General features: G+C 37.7%; 1 protein-coding gene across 5 annotated transcripts in view; it reads right to left on the reverse strand.

Moving 5' to 3' along the window:
- The window catches only part of ELMO1 (engulfment and cell motility 1), a 305172-nt gene that overhangs the window by 134838 nt on the left and 150260 nt on the right, over positions 1 to 20074 (reverse strand). For all 5 annotated transcript variants that reach the window (XM_054058818.1, XM_054058816.1, XM_054058817.1 and 2 more), the window contains one exon: positions 15308 to 15416. In XM_054058818.1, coding sequence (XP_053914793.1) covers positions 15308 to 15416 — 109 coding nt within the window. The remainder of the gene's footprint in view (positions 1 to 15307; positions 15417 to 20074) is intronic.

Raw genomic sequence — 20074 nt, forward strand, 5'->3', positions numbered from 1 at the left:
AGTTTGTGACACCTGCCTCAGCAACATCTGGCTTCTGCTGCTGATTGCCAATTTCAGGCAGGCTATAAACCTGCCAATTAGAAGTCACACACCGAAAAATTAACTTTCATGTAATGGAATTTGTGAGCTCAAGCTGGCAAATCTACATAATTTAATAAATCAGCACAAGTCTGTAAGCATTCAACATTATGAAGATTCAACCCATTTTCACATAAAATAGCTCTTCCCCTTTGCCAACTTAGCAACATTTGCATTAGTTATTGATCCAGCTGTGCTACTATCACACCTGACCTTCTGAGTGGCACAGGTCAATCTGATTTCTGCTCCTACTATCACAAAATCCATCAGTTCTTTCCTTTTCTAATCACATGCATCTATTTATTCAAACCCATTCTCATTCAACACAAAAGCTAAACTGGCTTGCCAGAAATCAATTATTTCAAAGCCAATTGACCAATCCACACTGTGAAAGAGGATGACTTTAAAAGTAGGAAGCAGCCAGGAAACACAGAAAAACTTAAAATTTAATGGAAAACTGACTTCTTTGTATCGTTATGTGCAGTGAGCATCCATTTATATCATACACGTAACACCCCTCTTCTCTTTCTGTTCTCCCTGTAATCCTTCCTTATAACACAGTGCTCATACAGTTGGTTAGGGTATTCCCATCTGCTCCAGGAGGCTGTATTCCTCCCTAGTCAAGATGAAATGAGATACTGACAGGCTCCTGCATTTTACTTGAAAGTGATGTCTCAGCACAAAGGTTTCAATTTGGTACAATGGTGATATTTCACTTCCAGAAGCAATGACTCCGTCATATTTAATACTGCCAGTGTTACATTATTCCTAGATGAAAAAAAAATGGACTGAAACTGAACATATTTTCAAAGAGACTGTCAATGTCTCAAGAGCAGAACCATCTCTACCAAGTGCATTGGTCTCTGCTTTCAAAAGTTAATTTCTGGGTCTTCTACCTGGGTGGTAAAGAGTAGCGAAGGTCTTCTTTTCTGACAAGGCAATTTGTCACTCTGAAAACAGAGCCCCATAGATGTTGGGCTCAAAGTGCTGCAGAACTGAAACATGCAAAGCTACTAGTTACTGCTGGACAAAGCATCAGCCACTACCTAATTCCTAACTATTTTTGCTGTGATGTGTCTGTGTCTACCACACTTAAAAGGCATCTCCTAGTGTATGTAACTTCTAAGCTTCCATTTAAAAAAATAAATATAGCTTCCAGCAGATGCAACTGCAGATGAAATCTTCTCAACAAAGCCTAGGGTAAACCCACTGCAGGGCTACTGAAAACATGATTACACAATTTTATCAGCAAGAACAGGACGGACTGCCATCATTCTCACTTATGACAGAAACAAGACAGAGCAGAGATCTACATCTTTTGTAGCACTAGGCCCTGTATATGCCATACTTTTTTTTTTTTTTCTTTCTCTTCAGCTCACAGTAGCATCAATGAACACATCCTTGACCTGACCTTAGAAGCTCAGGGTTTTAATATATAACAGAGGTTTTAATAAAAATACAACATATCTGTGAGATACGCAAATAGGCTGTTCATCAGCATTAAAGGTTTAACACTACTTAGTTTCTTCAGCATTTTAAAAACACAATAAGCTTTTTACACATACACTAAAATAGTACTGGATATACATTCTTAAGACCACAAGATTCAAAGCACTATCAATCTGTTCTGAGTGAATGGCACTCCTGAGATTTCCAATAAGGCTGTAATAAAAGCCTGTGGCACTTGAGAAACACAGGTGGTAAAGGGGAAAAAGCTGCAGTCTTCCTCCTGGGAATTCTCAAATCATAGCTTACATCAGCTTTAAGTTAAAAAACAGAAGCCAAAAAATAGAAGCTCTGTTGCTTATGACTCTTCTCAATTCGCAGACAGGAATGCGAAGAGTCAGAGATGAAGACTTCCTCTCTCAGATCTCAAAAGGATCTTTCCATTGTAATAAATGCACACTGCCAATACAGCTTGTCTGGATGGAAATACTGCAAGACTTAAGATAGAGGAACAAATATTTTTTTAAACATGTATAGAAGGTCTCAGTCCATAATAAGCAGGGTACAACTTGAAAATAGGAGGAAAAAATCTGTGATATATAAGCAAATGACAAACAAATCCCGTTTTGCTTCATATCAGGGCCCAAGTAAAATCAATAAGAACCATCATTATTATAGCTTAAATGAGCAAATGTCCTCATTATTCATACCTGGCTGTTATTTGAAGGAGTTATACCATTCTGGGCAAGTTTTCAAGTGCATGCAACTTTCTCTCTTCTTCCCAAATCACAATTTTTTTTTCTGCTGCCTGAAGCCTAATGGGAATCAACATTGACTAGAACTGGAAACCTTTGTGCATGCACACGTACACACAACACACATGTTAGACTATCTTGGAGGAAATATGAGCAGATGGGCTGCCACTAATGAGATGATTTACAGAAGCCTACTCTTCAAAAGGAATGTTTGATAAAAAGGAAATAAAACAGGCTTGCTCTTCATGCTATTTTTTTCCCCAATACAATTGTACCATGAGGAATTTTTATTTTGGAGGTGGTTTTGTTTTTTTCTTTCAAAGAATAGCTACACCAGATATGGTAAGTCATAAGGTTCCCAGAAACTGTCAGTAGGACACAATTTTGGCCTCCTCTTCTGCCTTCTGATGCATTTTCAGGCTCCTGACAGGCATATAGTTGTTAATTGCTACAGACAGACAGTATTCCGTGAATCCAACCTACAGGGTGATATAGGGAAGCTGGACATGTATGGAATGCGTGGAAAGGAGCCGAGATCATGTCTCAGCTCAGTTAAGTACAAAGACAATTGTCAAAAATTTATTTGGAACGTACCTTTTCTCAGGTAGCAACTGTGTTTTAAAACCTCACTGCATAAGCCACCTTTGCTTAATCTTAAATTCATCTGGAAGAAAGGTAGATTAATTACCTAGCTTTTAGCCCATTTGCTAACCTGTGGTCTTCCTTATGAAACAGACACTGGAAGAACACACAGGACAGCAAAACTTCACACAACTGTTCACTACCTACAGCAAATTGTAGCAGTTGACAGAGTTAAGGTAGAAACTTTTTATTTAGCTACAAAACCTGATATTATAGCCACATCTGTAAAAATGTGTCTCTGCTAGGGGAGAAGGTTAAGAGCATTTGGACACAAAGAGAGTAGAAACAGATTCTGACCCACTCACATCCGCTTATACCAGGGTACAGGAACTCTTGTAGCAAACGTAAATATTTCCTCCACTGGGGTGCTCAGCCTAGTGAGAATGAGCCAGCATAGTGATTGTTTTTTCTGCCTTCCCATGAGGAACAAGATGCACTTGATAGCTCATTCTTAAAACCTAATATATAGGATTGGCTTAACCATGTCGGGATCATAAATACTTCCAAGACATATACACTTTAATTCAATTCCTTATGCAAATCATATGACACTGCATCTCTTTTGTGAGTGGATAAACATGAGTTTTATGAAACAGAAAAAAAATCTCAGAGAAGTTTACTGCAACTCTGAATTTCACAGGGAAATGAGAATTAGTATCTAAGTAAAATAGCTGTTACGCAATGAAATGTTTTGTGTATATATGTACATGTGCTGTGTATGTCCTGTTGAGGAGAGTGACATCAGACCCTTTCTCCATCTATTACAATTGCCTCTATGCCAATGCTCCAGCAAGGCATTTTAGGAATATTGTCCTCTGCTGTACTAAGTGAAATCCAATCCCCAATGAAAACCACCACTGGTGGAGTGACTGTCCATGCCCGTGAAGATTCGCTTTCCATTAATACTTGTACAATAATATTGGATTTTGCAGAAGTTCATTTAATGGGAAAACAAAAGGAACACACATGCACACTGCAGAGGAAGTTTTAAACTAGAGTGAATAATAGAAGAAAATAACTGTGGCAGCTTTACCAAAGCATCTACAAAAACATTTAAAAATTCATAATTTAGCAGTGACAAGGAAAAACACTTTTTTTTTTTTGTTAAATTTTCTAAATGAATAGGTATCTGAAAATATATCTAGTCACTTCAAGCTGTCACCACCCACCCCTGGAATCTGAGGGTGGAAAAGAGGAGGAAAGGAACTGCTGATGATGGAAATGCTCAGTTATTTGTTCATTGTCAGTGAGACGGGACAGAAATAGCTCTTCCAGTGTGCTGAGATGATGCATAAATTTGTCCGTCTCAGGGTCAGTTCACCTTTTCCAAAGCTGAGTAATGCATGATCCTACTGCTACTGCAGCTAACTGGGAAGTTTAAAGCCTATAAATTCAACAAGATATTAAACCTTCTCATGAAGGTCCCTGAAAATTTCAGCCTAACACATGCATCATCACCCAGTGCTCCATCTACCTAAACCAGAAGTTCAACACAATGAATATTTCTCTTGTCACACCATATTTGGTGTCATCTTGAAACTCCATCAACAGCAATCAAAAGAATCATACTTCTACTGTTTATTTTTAAGCTCACTCTGACAGATGCATAGAATGACATCTCAGAAAAACAGATGGCAAAAAGGGTCAAATAAGAGAGATCTTGTGATTTTTAAGTCAGTCTTGGGATGTCCAATACTAATTTAAAAATGGACACTACCTCTCTTGCTCTCAAGTGCCTGGTAAGGAGAACACTTTTCACATACAAAATTTTTTTTGAAGTTGTAGGTGCAGAGACTGAACAGCTTTATGTCCTCAACTTGAGCAAACGAAACAGATGTTTAAGGCAAAATGTTTTTAAAAATCCAACCGTAACTTCGCAGAAAATTAATAATTTCCTAAAAATAATCCCACAGCCCTCCTCCACAACCCAACAAAAAAAATGCCCCAAACCCTCAAACTAACGACCAAATCAAACCCCCAAAAAGCCCAACAAGGTATGCCCCTTCTCCAACATTTTAGTGGTATTTCTGAAATGCCTATATCAAGTCTTTGATACTTAGCAGTATTTCATATCCCTAGCTGACAGCAACTTTCTACAATTACCCTTAAAGGCTATTTGATTTGATAATATATTCACCATGATATAAAATTTACATAATGTTTTTCAATGACTTATTAATATGCAAATATTAAGAAAGAGATTGAAAAAGCAACTCAAATGTTGCTAAAACATGACAATGTGCTATTTAAAAACAGGATAAAACCCAATCAAATGGAATCTCATCATCACGCAGATAAAGCACAGCCAGAGATTCAACAGGTTGAGTTCTAGACCAGCTGGACTGCAAATCCTCTAGACGTGCTAGGTGTTTGCATAACCCAAAATGTATAATTTTCAAATGTAAGGAAATCATTATTAGGACTACAGTTTGCTATACAGATGGAGAAGGAAATGGGAGGGGTAGCTGATGGCTCCACTGTTGAAAGCTGAAGAAAGAGAAGAATTTCAGGACTCTTTTCCAAACATTTCCCTCTACAGATCTAGAACAACGCACAAATAATCTTCGTGACTTTCAACACCTTTAAACATAGCATATCAACAAAATTCTACTGTAAATCAGTGATCCTTTAGTCCTTCCAGATGACAGGTTTATGACAATCCTGATTGTGGATAACTGTATAAAAAGGCAGTGAACTTTCCAGACTGGAAATACACTGGACTCTAGTGCACTAATTTTCAAGGGCCAATAGACAAAGACTACCACCACTTCAGCCCTCAGCTGGTACCACAGCCACTAGTTCTAACAGCATCTACAGCTGATCACTGCAGGTATTGCTCCAGTCTGATTACAAGCCCCTCACAAAATATAACTGAAAAACAGTAATACAGGAAAAACAGGCGATAAAACTAAAAAGTTGAGAGCTATGCTGTCCTTAAGGTTTGAATTCTTTTCTAGAATAAAAGATTCACCATTTTTCAAGGTAATGTTGAAGTTGCACCATGGCTCCACACAAAGCTCATCTTTGTTTTATACCTGTAGTATGGCACCTCTGAAATCCTAAGTCTTTGTTTTAAAAAAAACATGGGGAGGAGGAAGGTGGGAGGTTTGCTGGGTGTTTTTGAATTTTGTTTTTGTTTTTGGAAGTCAAGAATCACAAGAATTTTTTCTACAGCAAAAGCCTAAATTAAAACTAATCACTGCCTTATTAAGTAATAAATTTAGGGTGTAGACAAAGACACTCAACCTTTCTTTTCTGTGGAAAACCATTCACATCCTCAGATCTTTTCATTGGCACTGGCAATTTCTTTCCTCTTCCAAAATCGTTTCATTTATTTTGATTGCAGTCTGTGCCTGCAGCAAAACACATTTAGCAGTAACACTCCTGTGCTATGGCTCAGCCAATTTTTTTGCCTATTTAAGACTTTTCCTGCTTAAGTGTACACCCTGAAATGTCTGAGGTGGGGCTTGCTGTCTATAAGACTCTAAACCCCCCAGATGAATAAATAGCAATGGAACTATTCAATAAGACATTGTGGAGCCTACAATTCGGAAAATGAAAGCCTATAACTTGGTCCTGTGAGCTCTGCTCCACCCTGAGATAAACCTAGGCTGAGTTCTGTTAATGTCTAGACCTGTTTGGTTCAGTTAAACAATACCCTGTCAATGATGAGGATGAATACATTGTATTCCACAACAGACACCAAAAACTACGGACAACTGTCCACACAAAGAACGAAATATATTCTCAGTGTTAAGATGAACACAAGTGAAATGTATGGTTATAAGGTGATCACCTTTTCTTTCTGTCTTGGTAAATTGGGTGCTTAACTCTCACTGAGTGCTTGAAAAGACCCCAAGAACAAACTATCAGAGATCTTGCCTTAGAATTTTACTATGCAAATATCAATTATATATTGGGCAGTACCAAATATATCTTGGGCAGCCTGATTTAGTGGGATGTCCCTGCCAATGGCACGGGGGTTGGAATTAGATGATCATTAAGGTCCCTTCCAACCCTAACTATTCTATGATTCTATATTTTGTGCTGAGAGGCTGTAAACTTAAAAATGAAATATACCCAAACAGCAATCAAAAGACCAAAGGACTCGTTATCTACCAGAACAAAACTTATTGCAAAAAGCTTACGAAAGTCAGTGTCACATCAACAAGCTCTTTCACACTCATATGCACAACTAATTGTTTTTTGTGACTTGGTAACCTACCAGTCCAACACTTTCCTTAGCTCCTTAGCGGTCACTTCATACATGCCCATAGCAAACATTATTATGCTACGTTTTTTTAAGTGTCTGTCATCAAGTGCATCTTTAATGTGAAGAGACAACAAATCTGGAAACACCGATGGATGTTTTAAGTCCTTTCTTAGAGGCTGGATAGAATAATTAAACCAATGCTCTGTAGTGGTAATTAGGGAAGAAAATACAGCCACCAGTCAGTTGTTCCCCTCACAGATTCAAATTTTAAAAATATCTATTTTACTCAGAATAAACAAAGTTTAAAAAGTCTAAAAGAGTAAAGCTTACTGACAGAGGACCTGTTCACACAGTCAATAGCAATCCAAAAGTGCCTCCAGTGCCTTCCAAGCATCCATGAAGCTTCATGTGCACGAGCAACCTGGGACCATTAATACATTCACTATCTCAAAGTCAATTCAGTAGAAATCAAGACAATTGATATTATTTGCAAGGTCTTATGTGTTTCTCAGAATGCTATGCATTTTCTAGCCTTTCCAAGTAGAGTCTTGTCTCGTGAACTACAGGAATTACAAGTTAATGGTGTTCTCATATCTGCTAATGCAACTGCCTTCAAACTCCCAAATCGTTTTGCCTTTTCCAGATACCAAAACCTCTTCACCTGCAAAATATTGTACCACCACCTTGAAAATCCACAAACATTTCTGGAATATACAAAGCAACATTAAAATGCATTGAAAGTTGTCATTAAAACAATATTCGGCTTTTATATTATTGGATTCTGTGTACAACTCATTAAGCAACTACATGCTTCTTTGAAAAGACGCAGCTGCAAAATTTCCAGTCTGCTGCACAGCAGTGCTGTGAAACCATGAGGGCTTACTGTAAAGTGCAGCTTGCTGCAAAATACAGGAGATTGGCTACTTTTAATAAATTCATGTTTATAAAATATGAGCACAAAGTGAAATAAGAAAACGGATTCCAAGATTATTTTTCTCTTAATTTCAATCTGCTCAGCATTAAACTGTGCTTGAACAATGACTAACCCTTAAAATACAGAAATAGTTCCAGATAGGCAACAAATATTTGGCTATATCTTAGCTGTCTGAAGTATGTTCTTTCTGCAGGTTTGCAAGTAAACTTTAAAAGTCTGAATTTTATTGTCAGATTTTGCCTATTGTTTCCTTCTTCAAGGCCAACATCATTAGAATCATACAAAAATTTAGGTTGGAAAAAAAACTTTTAAGATCACGGAGTCCAACCTTAAACCCTAACACTGCCAAGTCCACCACTAAGCACCACATCTATATGTCTTTTAAATAACTCCAGGGATGGTGACTCAACCACCTTCCTGGGCAGCCTCTGACGTTTGACAATGCATTTTTCACAGGGTTACCTTGTATCTTCTTGAGAAACCAAGAAATGCTGGGAAACACACAGAATGAACAGCTAAAAATGTTCTCCAAGCTCAGAAGAGACAGTTTCCAAAATGGGAGATAGTGTGAAGATTTTATTTTATCCATAATTTTTTTCCTATGGCAATAATATAAAATATTTAAATATTTCTTGTTTGCTGTCACATCTGCCCAGACTTGTAAGTTACTACATCATCCATTATAGCCTATAAAGAAAAATAAATCCTGGAATTAGGTTCAGCAACCACAGTAAAAAAAGTTACAGCTGTTATTCTACCACATCATCAAGTCTGCCAAAGCCACAGTTTCCGTTATTAACAGGAAATCAATATCAAGTTGGTTTTTCTTTTTATTCTCCTCTCATAATTCTTCAGCTTTCTGTTCTGCTAGTTCCTCAGTTCAGCATCCCCACAGCTAATGCCTGTACCTTCTTCCCACCTTGAATTTATCAGGCTTTAACTTCATGTCTTGATTTTTGCTATCCTTCTCATTACCAGATGAAAGAGCTCTTCACGCTTAATCAAGTTACCTCTTTGTTGTCATTTGGTTACATTAATCAATTTCAAAAAAAATGCCTTTCATCCATATGCGTGTCTTGCCCTTAAGTGTTTTCTGAGTTCCCCACCATGCTTTTTATTATCGTTAATAATAATGAAAATTGAGTAAATGTAATTTTACAGAAGCTAAAGAACCCTGCACCCAGAACACAACAAAGTTAAGCACTTCACACATACAAAACAAGTTAGGATCTCTGCTCCAAAGAGATCAAAGAGCACACATAATATAGCTATAGGCAATAGGAAACAACCCAAGAGGATACTACACAGACCATCTAAGTGACCCAGAAGCCAACACTGTAACAACTTTGAAGCCAACAGTACCATGTATAGAATACGACATTCTAAAGTCTATCTCACTGTCATCCTGGCAAAAATTGTCAAAAGGGGTCTGCAGCTCTGTTGCTCATATTCTCATAGATTACAGTATATATTTTGTAGAGATTTCACAGTTTACCATAAGCATGAAGAGACTGAGACTTTTTAGAGGAAGAAGAGGTTAAACGCAAAGAAATTAGTATGCCCCCAGGAAAAAAATTCATTTTCTCTCTTCTGTCAGACTGTGCCAGCAAACAGGAATAGTGGACTGCATGACAAAATAAGATTCTGGCATCATACAAAAGAGTAGTACAATCCAAACTACTCAGCAAGTTGTTAGGTCAGCATCAAGAATGAAAAGAATATTTAATGTCCCTATAGTCAGGAACGGCTAATTTGTACTGATGTTACCAAAGGAACCCTTAAACCTCAAGATCGATATGGGTTACCTTAGATACTTCCCCCCATCTTCACTGCTACTAAAACTGTTTTCAAATGTATTTATCTTCTAGCCTTCACTCAAGATCTGCTTAATTTTTGCTACAACTGGAAGTTATCTGATGCGGTAGTAGCCTGTGCAGCAGAATAAAAAGGTGGATACGCAAGAATGAATGCAGTAAAAAACTCAGACAAAGGAGGTTAGAATGTCTTTTTAATTATTTTATCATAGTCTAAAGACAAGATAAAAGTTCAGGATGAAACAGAAAATTGTTGCCTTTCACTAAATAACTTTTTGGTGAGAAAAGTTTTTCCATTTCCTGACTTATAAAATGCTTCAGTCTCCGGAAAATGAAATTGCAGGAAGTGTGAGAACACTAAAAACTCCCTTATCTAATTTTATTTACTATTTCTGGGGCTTTATTATATTTAAATTTAAGAGGAGGAGGAAGAGGGGGTGAAAAGGCAATTAGCTCCCAGGCAAGGGAAAAATATTAAAGTATGACATTCAGTTATAAAAATATTGGATTTGCTGTAGCAAAAGGAAAATCAAAACAGGCAAGCCCTCAGGTCTAGAATGATGATTCTGCAGTGACCAATATGTTTTCAGGGAAAGACCAACAGAAAGAAACTACACTGCACACTATGAATTGTGCAATGCAGAGGAAAAATTGTGCAAAGATGAAAAAGTACTTCCGGACCCCTGCAGCAATCAGCTTACTCCTTGAAGCATGAGATTTGATTACCTTCATTTCAGTGGGCACAACTATGAATATCACTGTCTATCTTCCAATACCTAGCACGTTCTATTTGAAAATGGGACAATAATGTAAGAGTTTCTAGACCATTTCAGTTCTGCAACCAGGGAAAAAACTGGAATGAGAAACCTATAGTAGGAACATGTACAAATAGCAGCAAGAATATTATAATACATTAGCATTTAGATCTTCTCTATCAAGGAAAAAAAAATCTGATAAATCGATCAAATCTAACAAAACCCCATGACAATTAAATTCCTCACAGCAGAAAAGCAAAAAAAATCCAGTGAAGAAGTTGTTTATCTGACAGAAGCCTTAAGACAATACGTATGTCTGAGATGTGGCATATACCCCTGTGGTCTGTCATAAAGCTCATGCAGATTTTTGCAAGAGCCCTCAAACATCAAAACAAGCAAATGGGAACATTGGCAGTTCAACATCTGTGTCCTGCTGAAAAGTACACTAAAAAATACTCGGAGTGAAATGCCTTAACTGTAAAACAACTTCAGGCATGCAACAATATAGGTTTATGAACAACTATAGAGTGTATCTCTGGTGGTAGCACTGTCTTTTCTTCAGCACACACAAGACAGCTTTATCATTCATCTGTAAGCTACAAGCCTCCTCATCAGCTTCAACACAAAATTATTTCAGTTGAACCTATGTGGATTTAAGGCAACAAGCCTGGGAAGCTGTACCAGTTCTGCATAAATCAGGTGAACACAGTCAAGTACCACTTCCCACCAGGAATGAGAGCTTGAATGGGTTTTGAGGGTAGGAATAGTGTCACATATTGAACAGACATACACTGTTGGCACCTATCAGAGAGAATTAGGGCTAGTTATTCAAAATGCTGAGCTCAAATTCTTTTCTACAACTTATACAGGGTTTTAATGAATAGCAAGTTTCCCATTCTGGAAGGTCTTTTGGATCTTATTTTTCATTTTTATGTTTATCTGCAATGTTACTGCCTCCCAGCAATGCCAGGACTCTTGTTACATGGGTATTGCTCCTCCCTGGAGCATGTCATGTACTAAACCTTGAAAGAAGAGAGAGGATGGAGGTTACCTTAGCTTTCAGAACCACTAGGGAGGTAATGTGAATGGCCTGATCTTTTAAGCACTTTGTGAACTTGTTGGTGTAGCAGGGATGTGGAGTGTCAAAGCTGGTTAAGTGTTACTGTCTGATGTCAGCTCCAAGATACAGAGGATGAGAAGCAAATCATCTTGTTAGCCAGGGCAGACAAAGGGATCTATATTACTGGAGTAATCAGAATTGCCACAGTGTTTGCCAAGATGAGTGCCTCGGCAAGTACTCGGTGAAGCCATTCTCTTCAATGTCTTTTTAACAGCAACAGTAGCATAAGGTTAAAAATTTATAGTGCAATATTCCACTTTTTCCTGATCCAGAGATTTTGTTGAAGACGCTTATACCTATTCATGCATAACTAACTTACCTGTAACTTAAACACTACACCAACCTTTCTTTTAAGTTTTAGCTCCTCTACTCTGCAAATCCACTTCTGTAAAGCAGTTATCGTATGTTCAACTCACAGCTTGCATTTGAGCTTTCTTGACTAACACAAGATTTAAACATATGCTTAAATGCTGTACTGAAGAAGAGATGAATTTCCAAGTCATGAACATTTTGGAACCAAAGTTAAAGAATTAAGGAGTCCAGTACATTGATTTGGGGAAATACAAAAGCAAAAGAGGCAGCATGCCTTTAACGCTTTCTTGCGTGTCATTGCTGGGATGAATGCATGCTTCAAAGGACCAAAAAGAAATGGTAAAATGCCTTCTTGTTGCCTGTAGGTATTTAATACAGTGGAGCAAGGGGAATATAATCAGCATTAAAGCGTTCTTCATAAATAATGGACAGTCTAGCAGCTTTTATCTACTCTGCACTTTAAGAAAGTTTTCACTGCTGAATATTTCATGAGCAATAGGTAATTTATTGTGGCTTTTAAATTATACAGTTCAGAGACTGTTAGAAAAGAAGTTCTATGTTCCAATACAATAATGACTAGTTTTGAATTTCTAAAGAAACACTGGCAGCTTAAATACATATTTTGAAACCTAACACACACAAACATTCAGGAACACCTTTGCCCTAAACTGAATTTTATGATGCCCAATCCTATTCAGTAATACAATATTTATTTTCAAGTGAAGAATAAACCTGAATGCACATTTTTCTTAAGATGTTGGTTCTACTTTGCACTTCTCAACAAAATACATAGCAGATCACAGGCCATTTCAGATGCACGTCTGTGACAGCCATTTTCAAGAAATCTGCTTTCTGCATATTATTTTAAAGGTGTATTTTATTACAGCCTTTTTATACGACAATCCGAGTTCCACATAAACAGAACCATTAAGGAAACATACTGATGAACAGATGAATCGTCAAGATGAGTTAGAGGTAACCTTAGTTCTGTCCCCTGTGAATATAAGGCTATGACGCAATCTTATTGCCACATCCAGAGACAGATGCTCTGTGGGTGTAGATGAGCATGACTTTACAGAATTCAGTCCTGCTACATCTGGTTCCTATGAACATAAGCACCAGTGTACTTTTCAGCATCAAATTTTCTCTGCACAAAGTCACATACCTATGAAAGAACACCACGGGTGCCTGATGCATACCAGCACACCTCGCAGAGCAGCGACTTGCAGCTTTAATAACACCAAAGCAAGTGGCTTCAGAACACTAAAAGGTAACGACCTTTAGCCAGAGCTATTCTTGGGAAATTTTTCATTTTTCTTTCTAACCCCACACTTCCAGACCATAGAGCTACTCTAACCCAAAACCCTAAAACAAAAATGAAAACACACCCCGAATAAAAAACATGGCAATTCATTTTATTTCTAAAAGGTAAGAGCAAAAATAGCCTTCCTTTCATATTTTCATTAGATGATAACCGAGTCACCACTCCAAATCCTCTTATTTTATTCATAGTCCCCACTTTAAAAGACTAGATAATGAAAAAGTTAAAACATGACAGGAGCTATCCGCAGAAGTTAGAAGCAGCACCACACAGTGCCACACACGGCAAACCATCTATATACTAACAGCCTCTTGCAAGTGGGCAACAGACATGACTGTGGTAAGAAAGACGTTTATTTATTGAATGACTTCTTATGACATAGCAATGAAGAAGTCTGAGAGACCTCGTTAACCTCTTGATCAATCATCTTTCTTAGCAGCTAAGTGCACTGCAAGTCCCATGGCGTGAGGGGGCATACACAAAACACCACGTACAAAGCCATACTTTGGATTTCAGACATTTTTCTGTGCATTTCTAAAAACAACATTGCTCTTTAGCACTTAATTTAAATAGGCTTACAAATCTGTTGAGATGATAGGTCCCTCCTATATTTACCAGCAGAAAAATTCAGACAGACCTCTCATGCGCGATTTGGCATTAAACACTTCAACCGCAGCAGTAAGGTTATTTTAAGGGAGATATATCTGCTACAGTCTGAATCTTACACAGAACATTACCATTGCCATACATCTAAAATAGTTGCTAAATTGTTTATTTATACACATAGTGAATGAGGTCCTTAATAACTCTGGTTTACTTAGGATGGTATTCAGAAGTAAACATCACAACATTCATCCAGGTCTGTCAAATACTGAGTGTCAATTTGGAAGCTGCAAGCAGTGCACAGGTTTTACCCTGGCCCGTTGCACAGTGATAGATTTTTCCTTTGGTCAATGAATTCACACAAGACACTATATTTAAAAGCTTTAGGAGTATTAACAGCCAAATCATACTTTTAAAAACACAGCTTTTGATGTTTGGAGCTCATAGGAACAAGAATCAATGATACCTCTAGGCTTTCTTGCTGCCTTTTGCATTGCTTTTCTCTTATTACAATTCATGGACTTCGGCATAAAGGTAGAAGAAAAATATTTATTAGGGAAAAAATTCAAAAGGCAGAAAATGTCTCCGAAGGAATCAAAGCACCTCAGTCGTGCCCTCTGCTTTTGCAACAAGAAAATTAAGCTTGTGGTAGTGCTTGCCAAGACAGACTGCAGCTGGATCCAAAACATTATTGATGGGTATATGAAGTTTATATATATTGATAGAACTAAACACCAATCCTCTAAGACTAATGAAGATATAGACATGTTCTTCTGTTTGATAGTATCTAACAATTTGTCATGGGACTGTAATCGAAGCCAAAGACAGCTTGTTTAGTCTGTACTAAAATACAATATTTCATATCACACTGTTAAAGTAAATGATACATGTATCATCTGGTATTTAGATAAAGCTTTAGATATCTAAGAAGAAACGGGATGTGTCAGTTTAGATAAGCAATCCCACAAAGAATGACTGTGACATTCATATAAAATCAACCTATGGACAATCCCATGGAACAGTAAGACCATTAAGTCTACTACACCAAATCACCCAAATGGGAAATTAACTGACCCTTCTGAAATGATGCAACTACCTTGTTTCATATAGAAGAAATTCAAAGACAGGGTGCCCATTTCCCCTACTCCACCCTCATCCTTAGTATGTTCACAAACTACTAGGAGACACTGAAAAACCAGTATAGTCCTGTCGTACACTGGCACATACTAAGAAATGATTCCTGGAAGAAAATTGTTCAGGTACCACTGAACTCTCTCAATGGTTCTCAAAGGTCAAACAAACAAATCGACTTACGTAGCTCTCCTACTTTCAGTATTTCACACAGCATCTTTGTCAACTCAATGCTGCTTCGGCCAAACGGACATTCATGCTTGTCTTCTCGACTGCTGTTCTCCAGGACAATCTGATGGAGGAATCAAAATGAAAAATAATGAGTTTGCAGAACCCATGTGTTGAAGTACTGATCTCTACATCCAATATCTACAAGATATACCAAGGCTGAATTTAGGAAACTGTACATGGAGACTCTGTTTTCATAAGCCTTGACCCTGCTGCCATTTAAACTACTTATGTCTGAATCAGCAACACGGAAGCAGTGCTGCTCCATGACCAACTGGGAAGCTTTGCCATTCCTACGCACTGCTGCTGTTCTGCACATACACCCCCTGCTTGGAGAAACTGCAGTAGAAACCAACGAAAAATAAATAGTTTCATTTCAAATTTGTCAGTTAGAAGAAAATAGATACAATTATTTATAGGCATGAACACATTTAGAAGAAACTATTCAAAAAAAAAGTGCCCCCAAAATTGCCCCCAAAAATGCCCAAATGTCAAAAGTCAAACTGAAGTCCACAAAGGAAGAAAATGCATGCGTTTCTCTAGTATGGAAGAAACTTGTGCTTGCATACGAAACATTTCAGGGATCGCTCTTGCATTTAGCCTATGAATACTGCAAAAACAACTCAAGAAGAGCCTTCATATTCTTTGTTGTTGAGTGACACTGCAAAATAAATGGGAAAAAAAAACTCCTTGGACATTTTTACACCCATTAAACTCTGCCATATCAGAAACATTATTTCACTGCAGATGAAAAAAATGGTTATAAAAATAGTACAGATTTCATTGAAGCTGTGAACCTAAAAAGATAGCAAAATAGGGGTGGGAAAAAGAAATCGTCAAAACAGGTCTGCAGTAAGAACTGTCTTTGCAATAATAAACTTTGCCACTGGCTTAAAAAAAACCAAACCAGCTGCTGCATAGCCTGGGAACAAGGGACAGAGGAAAAAAATGAAGAGATTTTGCCAAGCACCAAAGGACCTCAGAGGCTCTCTAAGTTTTCTTCACAAACAGGTGTTTAGACATTGTTCTCCGCTTTTCATTTCTCCTGTCTCCTTAGCTCCCATCTTCATCATATTTTCTATCTGTCTGGCTTTTTTTCTTCGTTGTGTTTTTGGTTTGGAGGTTTTTTGTTTGTTTAAATCTTTCAATTTCAGCAGCAAAGAAAGCTTTACAAAAGGCTGCAAGGCTGGAACTTCATTCAAAACAAGGTGTTGGAGGAGAGGATCAATGCAATACTGGATGCCAGGGAAACCTTTCCCTCCCTCTCCAGATTTTAGTTATGACTTTTTCATATTATGTGGAGAAGCCTTCTCTATGAAGCAGTTAAAGGTAAACGTGGGAAAAGAGTGAAAACTCAGAAGCAAGTAGGAAAGTTGCTTCATCTAGCATGCCAAAGCCTCTTCACCAAGCACCTGTTTTAGTCTTACTGTACAAAGTACCATCTAGGTGATATTTTCCTCTCAATTCATCTCCCAGGGATGTAAAAGGATGGTTGCACTCTGTGTTATGAGTGTGGATGATCACTTCCTTTTGTTTTCCGGTGCTGTCATTGTTTATTTAAGTAACCCTGACTTCCCTCAGAAGCTTAGAACATCATTAGGAATATGATTAATATCTGATCCCCATAATTCTTTTTCAGGATTTTTCCAACTGGATAGTGTCAGAATCATGTTCACCCATTTGCCAAGAGGAATTACATTTCCTTCTAAAAGTTTTGATTTAAATTACATCTAATTGTTCCATGTAATCTCTGAATAAAAGCTGTAACGAATGAAAGAAACACTCCAGCAATTTTTGTTTTACATTGCTGCAGGCACTGTTCAAAGAAATCTGAATATGACTTTGCATTCTGGATGAGTCATCCTGCTTCAGTCTCTTTCATGGAGGACGGTGCTACGTTTCCATTCCCAAACGCAGAAGCCATGATAAAGTAGCACAAGCACAATGTAAAGCTGTGTCTCAACACCACCCCAAGATCACCGCTCTTGTTTTATTGTTACTATTTTTTAATCCTCACATAATAAAACATAAAATCGGCATACCAGAGCAGGGACTGCTTTGACATAGATTTAGATACAGCAGAGAAACACTGGTAATAAAATCAATGGAGAGGCAAACGAAAGGGTAAGGGGGAGGGGAAGGGAAGCACGCTGATCAGCATTCCTGCTTGCTTCAGGCAGATGCATTTTGTTGAGTTTCACATTAACCTGACATATTAACATTTCATGAGCACATAAATTTTTAATGGTGACCCCACATATGCATATAATGGAAGACAGAACTACAACAATCAATGAGAATGCCAGAGAAATAGTTAAGGCAGTGTGTATTGATATACAGCAAATTAAATGGTGATTTGAGTAATCAATATGTAAAGAAGCCTCAAAATGATCCTCTGACACACTCTGCAAGCATTACCTTTTAGCATTTGTTGTGCAAAATAAGGCAGAGCTGACATGTTACATTTTTGTCAGAAAGGAAGATGGAAGGCCCTTTACTACATTTACATATCTGTTGTCTAATTTGACAGATTTGGATCTTCAGTAGGAAACAGTGATGGTAAAAGGGAATGAAAAAAATTAGGTTATTATAAATGCCCAAAGAGAAATAATTCCTAATCCTGGCAACAGATTTACAACATTCATTATTATATTTGTAATACTGTTTTCACAACATCACGATTCATATCCTGTTCCAAAGTAAAATGCTATAAATACAGTTGATAAGGGCATGATTTTAATATTATTTCTTTTATCGCTCCTATGAAAGAAATAAGCAAGGAATGGACATGTTTACTTCATAAACTGATGAAAAAAATAGCAGTGAAAGAAAGATAACACACAGCTCTAGACTGAAAATATTGCTGTATGTCTACAGAGCACATTGCTGCTTGATTCATATTTCTATCACAACAGTTATTTTACCAAAGGAAGGAAAGTAGTGAGGAAGTCACAAAGCCCACAGAACCTTCATTCAAATGAAAGTCTATCACTAATGCTCATGAAGTGGCTGCACTTTGTTATCTTCCTTCTCCTCCTTCTCACAAATCCTCAGCAAGTTGCAGATCCACCAGACATTTCACAATCAGCAGGTACAGTGGTTACATTTTGCTTGAGGGAAACAAATATTTAAAGGCAGAAACCATGAACATTACAGAAATGTTGACACAACAGAATCATTTACGTCAGTAAAGACCCTTGACATCACATCCAACATTGTAAAGGTAACACTGTCAAGTTCATCACTAAACCATGTCCCTAAGCACCATATCTACACATCTTTTAAATATTCCCAGGGATGGTGACTCAACCACTTCCCTAGGCAATCTGTTCCAACGCTTCACCACTCCTTCAGTAAAGAATTTTTCTTAATACCAAATCTAAACCTCCCCTGGAGCAACTTGAGGCCATTTCCTCTTGTCTCAACACTTGCCACTTGGGCAAAAAGACCAACACCCACCTCGCTACAACCTCCTTTCAGGTAGTTGCAGAGAGCAATAGGTCTCCCCTCAGCCTCCCTTTCTCCAGCCTAAATAATCCCAGTTCTCCCAGCTGCTCCGCATAAGACCTGTGTTCCAGACCCTTCACCAGCTTTGTTGCCCTCCTCCGGATACAATGCAGCAGCTCAATGTCCTTCTTGTACCAATGGACCCCAAACTAATACAATATTCAAGGTGTGGCCTCAGCAGTGCCGAGTACAGGGGATGATAACTTCCATAGTCCTGCTGGCCACACCATTTCTGATATAAGCCAGAATGCCATTGCCCCTCTTGGCCATCCAGGCACACTGCTGGCTTATATTCCACCTTCTTTCAGACCTACCTCAACTCTGGTCGGCTTGGCTGCTCTTTACTTTGATATTAGGAGTCTCCTTCGAGTAAGACTGTTCTGCCAGTTTTTCCTTTCTTACATCTTTGCAGAGCTACACAATTGGGAGGGTCGAACAGAGGAATGTGGCTTCTAATAGACTAGATGTTATACAAAACCCAAACCACCTCACAGTACGGGAGTACTAAATGCTGCAGTTCCTCTTCTCTTCTTCTGGTCCTCTAATGTCCATTATCACAAAGAAGAGCAAAAAGTGACCATTAAAACTACCATGATGTGTAACACTCAATAACAACAACAACATAGTTTCTTTTCTTTAGGGAAAAGCAAAAATGTCCAGACAAAATCTCAAAAAAAAAGAAAACAAAGCAGAAAGAAAATTACTAAGAGAGGGCAGCCAGGAGGAGTTTGAGTGATGAAAATACATTAACAAGCAAGACAGGAGAGAGAGTTGATTTTTTTAAACATCAGATTTTTCTTAAAACAAACAAGCACACACACTCTCCCCCTCAAAAAAAACCAAAACAAAACAAACAAAAAAAAAACCCAGAACAACCAAAACTGCAGCTCAGAAAAAAGGACAAAAGAGAAAGTGAGTTAGAGAAACACAGAAAGATAACAAAATTGTATCACAAGAAGAATAAGATGAATTGACTAGCAGAACAGATGAAAGGAAGAGGTTTAAAAAATGTTTTTAAAAATGCAAGGAGGTGAAATTTTTAGGAAACCAGTGTTATCCATTTTCTTGACATTTCTACAGATGAAATTCTAGCCCATTAAGGCATGGGAATTTGACAGTATTTGTAGCAGAATACAGTTCTGTACAGTTTTTACTATTTTTTATTTACCTACTACTTGTACTTCTCCTCTCTTTATTTACAAATTCCTGCTGTAA

Source organism: Cuculus canorus, chromosome 2 (genome assembly GCF_017976375.1).
Source record: "Cuculus canorus isolate bCucCan1 chromosome 2, bCucCan1.pri, whole genome shotgun sequence".
NCBI classification, from domain to species: domain Eukaryota; kingdom Metazoa; phylum Chordata; class Aves; order Cuculiformes; family Cuculidae; genus Cuculus; species Cuculus canorus.